The sequence below is a fragment of the Penaeus monodon genome, chromosome 18 (genome assembly GCF_015228065.2).
Source record: "Penaeus monodon isolate SGIC_2016 chromosome 18, NSTDA_Pmon_1, whole genome shotgun sequence".
NCBI lineage: Eukaryota > Metazoa > Arthropoda > Malacostraca > Decapoda > Penaeidae > Penaeus > Penaeus monodon.
In genome coordinates this window covers 11,168,504-11,175,346 of record NC_051403.1, presented here as the reverse complement: position 1 = coordinate 11,175,346, position 6,843 = coordinate 11,168,504, and the positions used below count along the sequence as shown (strand labels likewise).

Here is a 6,843-nt window from a genome sequence, read left to right as displayed (position 1 = left end):
AATGCTCCCGATGGCAGGTTTGTATCACCTGGCCTGCAGCCAGATATTCCCATGACGGCATGTTCACGTCACTCGCCACTGACCCAGATTTTTTTCATGGTGTGTTGGTCACGTTATCTGGATCTAAGGGGGCTAAATGCCAACAATTCCAACATTGAAGGAGGGAGGTTGATATGGTCAGATAGGGAGGGATTCTCCACCAATATTAACATGAAGGGGGAGATCATGTCTACAGAATGTAATCTTGGCAATATTGGTGGCAGACTTATGGCAGCCTCTAGGGGGAATGATGTGGCATTATATTGATACTGTAGCATACTCCACAAGGCAGCGAATAAGTCTTCTCCACAGTCTGACCAATCCTTGCCATAGACAGGGTAGTTTGTCAGGAAAATGGAGACAGTTCCAGTTCAAGTATTGAGGGAGGGATTTGGATATAATTGTGATAAGGTGGGAACAATAAGGTGGTTGAGGATGGAAACATTGCCTACTTGTCTTTAGAGATATTGTAGGAAGAAGAGTGTTATCTGAGTAAGGGCAATAGAGAGGATCAGAAAAAACTGATTGCATCTGGCTGGGCCAAACAGAGTACTTAAAAGACTTATCACTTTGGTGTAAACATAGATAATGCCACAGAGGCTTAGGACATATTGGAGTCAATTTAATATCCTACATGATTTCATCTGTTTGCCCTTTTCCTTAATTTTTGGAACATTTCCATTTTATTTCCGATTGCTATTAGCATTAAATAACATTCAAATAAAGTCATTGATAATAATGAAAACAATAACATTATTAGTTACATAAAATAAAAGAAATCCCAAAAATGCAAGGACTGTGAAAATCAGGCAATATCACTTAAGCCTACCAATTGACTCTTTGGTGACTAAGAACTAAGCTAAATTCACAAAACAAAACTAAAGTGGACAGTACATGTACCCAATGTCAACGGATAAAGGAAATGATTTATTCTAGATTGAAGTTTTCAAAATTTATTATGAATATGGCTTTTTGTCAACATATATTTTAACACTTAGCATCTTAGTGTTCTACATGTATATTCCTTCAAAAAATCAAGGGGGGGGGATGGGGGGGATTATGCCTGTGTGGTTTCATACAAAGGCTAATAAAGTATCATTTTAAAAATCCTATTCCCATTTCCTTATTGGCAATGAAAATGTAATTTTAAGCTACAACAAAACTTTAAAATAATAATCTTGAAAATGATTCTCAACCTGATTCTTTTACAAAAGCAAAACGTAAACCATTTAGTGATTACCATGAACTCGTGACCAATGCATGATCCCTTATTGAAGACAAACATGAAGTTGTGATAATCTAATGAGATGGCTAGAGAATGATTGATGAAGCCGTTAGCCAAAATTTCGCCCATCTTAGTCAAATCCTTCTTTCTTCTCTCGGATGGCTTCTCTGAATCTTTCCTCGAGAAGGGAGAGTTCGGATATCAAGTCTGTGATGGCGTTCATGAAGGCGTCATGTGGGGTGTAACTGGCATCTGAAGTCTGGAGAAATATGCAATTAATAGTGAACAGGGTGTAGTTTTGAAAAAGGTAATAAGGATAGTGAATCATTTCACAAAGTAGAATGTATGATAACTCTTTGATGGTTCTAAATTCATCAGAATCAAATACTCCCCATAAAGTTATAACCCAAAAATGCTTTTTTCATGTTTGGCTTGTATATTCATTATCAACCATACTTTCTATAACAATCAATAAAATCAAGTCTAAAAAGATATGAAACAAAAGTCAAAAATGATAAAATACAAAAAAAAAATCACACCAAAAATATGTAAATAATAATTACCATATAATCAAATATTTAATATATAAATATCAAAGAGAAGCATACACATCTAACAGGAAGAGCCAGTCAACCATAAACACAACTTTTGCACCTCTACAGATAAAACTGCAACACCCAACCAGTCTCAAGCAGTAAGACCATATCTCTAAAATACCAAATAAGGCAAAAATGATGAAATACAAACCAAAACCAACTCCAAGTACCTGTATTCTGAGCAACACTTTATGCTCGAGAGGATGAGGGTTCTTATACCCAGTGAAGATTACATTAGGGTCCTTCAGCAGCTGCATACGAATCATGTTGCCTAGGGTGTGATCCTCCTTGTTGATAGTGTAAATGGCAGCATTTGGAACCTGAAAATTGCAAACAGTTAGATTCTGGTAACAGTCCGCTCTCTACCGTGACATTACTTATGCATATCAGCTCATAAATGTCCAGGGAATGTTTTATACCACATAGAAATTAAATGAAATGGCAAATCATCACTAATAATATAATAATAATAATATTAACATTAATATAATAACAATGATAATAACAACAAAATAATAATAATAATAACAATAATAATAATAATAATAATAATAATAAAATAAAACAAATCATCTATAGTGTTCGTAGGCAGTAAAAATAACAGGATGACTGAGGTGGACAGTGGTGTGGGGCATAGAGGAAGGTTGACGGCAGTCAAGGGAATTCACGCACATGAAAAAATGAGTGTAATGTCCATAATAACCTAAGTGAATAGTTACATTGGCTGCTTTGAGATGGCAGAGGAATTTTTTTTTTTAGGCTTTACACTAATGAATGCTTCTCTCTGAATAAACAAAGAACAATAAGATTGGTTGATAAGCAAGCACAAAAGTATGGAAAATCAATGGAAAATGATTTGAAATCTTTTTATACCCAATACTCTTAATTTTATAGAACTTTAAAAAACTAGGTATCAAATATAGAAAATTCAGTATAATTGATTTTTGGCACCTTTGGCTACCTTAAAATCAAATATAATACATTATAAAACATTATTTTCACTTCTGTATGCATGGCATGATAAAGCTGAAACTCAGGAGCACCAAGTGGATTAAGGTTGTGAGTGGCACTTTCTGCAATCTTTTTCCTTTATTTGTGTCTGCAGAATATTTTCAATACCAATGAATACATTTTGTCCTGTACAAGAATATCTTCAATTTGCCCTAGCTTAGTCCATTATTACTGTAAAGATTAATAGTGAATTCTTTGGTGTGGTACCCCAAAAGATAGATTTTCCTTGTAAGCCAGTCTTACTTGGAATTGATATGATATTTTCAATTTCAAAAGCATAATACCACAAAGATATTATTATTATAGATTCGTATAAGGGGAATTTTTCAAGTGTGTTACCATACTACTGGTGGGGGGGGGGGGTTGAGAAAAATATAAATTTTACTTGATGTGAAACTTTATAACAGGCAATAGTGGGATGCAAAACTGCCCTCAGTCTTTGCATTGGGTACGTTAACCTCCAACAGTTGATTCAAAGAATCTATACTCGGACTCCAAATCTGATTAATAGTGATCAGACAACTTCCTCCACGTAATCAAATAATATCTGTTATTAGGTTAGGTTAACTCAAGTTAACCCACTAAAAATTTAATGTCAGGATTCATGAAGGGGTGGGGTGACATGAATGTCTCGTCAAGGAAAAGTTGTTTAGTGGAGGCTTACAGGAATATTTAGCCACAGGAAACTGTTGCCAAGTGGCTGGTGATTGAGGAAGTCTTGTCCTGAATACAGAGGCCCTTAAGGAAGGGGCTGGTTTACGAGCTCCTGCAGAAAAACTACTGGTTCACATAGGTAAAGTGTATCATCCATGAGCCATGCTTAACCCCTCACCGCCAAGTAACGAAAATCCCTGAGTGTTGTTGTGCAACATGTAATACTCTGGTAATCATTTACAGGAAAATTAATGATATTATCATATAGAATGGGAGAAACTATACTCACTGATACTGGAAATAATCTGCACAGACAAATAATAATGTTAGAAATGAAAATAGGTTGCAAATATTGCTTTGTGGCGAATAAGTCCATGGCTTTAGGATGGGGGTTTGGGGATAAACCCTGTGAAGTAAGGAAGGTTTTTGGTTCATATGGCTGTTTGTGGTTTCCCAGGATGGATTTTTTATTATTCAAAATTATCTGCTGCGTTAACAGCTAAGGTCATTAGCGGCACTGGTTTCCCAGGAGTGGCTGGAGTAATAGGGACTTGAGTCTCAAAGGCTTTGGTCACATCATTATCAATACTTGCATTTATATCATTTGCAATGGAAAACAACACAGTCATGCATAATACAATGTAAATAACTGAAAGAAGGAATAATAACTGCAAGGATGGATGGCTGTGTGAAAGAAAAAAAAAAAAAAATCTTTAATTCCATCAATGACTATTCACTAACTACAATGCACTGGGTTAATGTACAAAGATAGAGGGAAATGGACACTGCCATCTTATTGAGCATAAAAAATAGAGTAATGAACAAGGTACATCTGCAGCAACCTCCTATTCACCGTGAAATGCCAAAAATCTCTTCTGCATATCATCACTTGGAGACTACTCTCGGTAACAAATACTGTGCACTGTAGTTCACCAACAACTATTATGATGAAGTTGGTAAAGAAGTAAAGGCATTCAAAATACTGCCTGATCAAAAATTCCATATCCGTAATCCACCAAGTATTTATAATATGTTATTTGGAAAATTTCTTGGTAAATGTTAATGAGAGTGACGCACAGAGATAGAGGGAAATGGACACTGCCATCTTACAGAGCATAAAAAATGGAGTATTAAACAACACAGGTACAGCTGCAGCTGCCTCATATTTACTGTGAAATGATGTAAAATTTCTGCTGCATATTACCACTCAGAGACAAAATCCACAACATGCTCACATGGGTATGTTGTATTTTCTATAAGATGGCATGAAGTGTTAATAATGGGGGGAATACAGGGGGTTTAACCGTCTAAGGAATAAATAGAAGGTAGGAAAGGTTAGGCTTGGATTTTGGGTTCCCATGACAACCAAAAATGCATTGTTCTCATTAACAAATACCAACTGTTATTTTTTTTTTAAACTATGGGTTGCCATTTTATGCAAAACAATTTTCTAGTTGATTTCACTGTGTTCTGCACATTTTCAACCATCATTACAACCACAAACCACCATTTCTATGAGTTTTTCAACAAGCTGTCACATGCACACTCCACATTTAAGTAGTTACCACTTCTTAACCACCGCCAGGGACAAATCTTCACCTCTTATTCACAGCAAAATAGAGCCAAACCAAGAGCAAGAAAAAACCTCAGCGACACAAATGGAAAACCAGCAGCTGTTATTTTCTGGTTAAATATCCGTGGTATGACCAGAGACAGAGATGACAGTTGATCAAGCTATAATTGTACTATAGAAAACATTACTAGTCACTTGTCTATACTCCTATATCAGTATTATTCGAGTCCACTATCCTCCTCCCCCCCTCCCTCACTCTGATGATTACATACCAACTGCCACCTTTAGAGCTGTTAAGTGCACATTTTACTTTCAGGGATCCTCACTTATTTCTTTTAACAGGGGGTTTTGTCCCCTATTACCCCTTTTTTTGGGGTTCCAACCCCTAACTCCTTCCAGGGACAACAAATCTTCAACTCATATTCACAGCAAGATCTAGCCAGACTTAAAGTAAGAGAAATCCTCGGCAGCAGAACCGGAACATGACCCCGACCCAATGCCATGACCCTAGGCAGAGTTGACTGTTAATCAAACAATAAAGGTACTACTTGTGAAACCATTACACAAGAACATCCTTACCTCAAAAGGGGATTTTGATTCCAGTATAGCAGCACCACACTTCTCTCCACACTTAATTTAAGCTTTCTCTCATTTTGGGCATCTTAAAAAAGTCTAAAGCACAAGAGTTTTCCTTACAAAATTGCATTGTTCCAAGATGCTAGACACATCCATGACAAGACTAATAACCAAACACACAAGACTAAAACAACACCTTCACAGAATGAACATGGAAAATGACCCTTTCTGCAGATGGTGCAAGAACCAAGAAGAGACTATAGAACATATGTTATTACATTGCCCAAGATTCAACTCGCACAGAACAAAACTAAAACACGCATTAAGACGAGTCAACATAAAAGACATTGATATAAATCTTTTGATTACAGGTGCAGATCAACCATCCATAACAAAGTACTATATACTGAGACATACAAAGATCTTCTTACAAACAACTAAATTAATTGATATAATTTAAGAAACAAGAAGCCAAGAAAAAAAGAGGATCCAGGGGATATAGATAACAACAGTCTAAAACCCTAAAACAAGAAAGAAGAAGAAGAAGAAGATGCTGATGAGGGTATAACCATTGCAAAAAGCATCCACAGTGAAACCGAATTTAAATTTTTCTGTCAAACAAATTTCAAGGACAATTAAGTTATAATGGTTCCTTATTGTTTCCTTAAATTTGATTGGTCCATGTGTCACACCTTCAAAGGTGATTGGTGTGTGACTTCACATACTTCACCCACACAGCGGGTCCCCTCCCCACCCTGAAGAGCGGAAATGTCAACATTCGGGGAGGGGGGGGGGGGAGCAGGATTACGAGTATATTCATGAGATTATCTCCATTAACATTCCTTTGTAGAGATAACGTATTGAGAAGTGTTTTAAAATTAAATGAAGGAATGAAAAAAAAAAAAAAAAAAAAAAAAAAGATACAAAGCACAGCTCTGAGAATATCAACAGGATGCTTTAAATCAACTCCAATAATATCACTCCAAGCCCTAACAAACAAACCTTCAGTAACTGACAGAACAAATGAATTAACTTGTATACACCTATAAAATTATTGGAAAAAACAAAAAATATGCCAATAAAAGAACTAGTAATAAAAAATATTAGAGAATACAATTACAAAGATAAAAATTCCTGGACTCAAAGTTGTTGAAACTTGCAAAAAACTA

General features: G+C 35.8%; 1 protein-coding gene across 1 annotated transcript in view; it reads right to left on the bottom strand.

Annotated features, from left to right (window-relative positions):
* Window positions 1-409: 409 nt before the first annotated feature.
* The window catches only part of LOC119584237 (DNA-directed RNA polymerase II subunit RPB11-like), a 7,827-nt gene continuing 1,393 nt past the window's right edge, over window positions 410-6,843 (bottom strand). The window contains exons 2-3 of the mRNA XM_037932749.1: window positions 2,031-2,180; window positions 410-1,523 (exon numbers count right to left, since the gene is read on the bottom strand). Coding sequence (XP_037788677.1) covers window positions 1,395-1,523; window positions 2,031-2,180 — 279 coding nt within the window. The 3' untranslated portion in view covers window positions 410-1,394. The remainder of the gene's footprint in view (window positions 1,524-2,030; window positions 2,181-6,843) is intronic.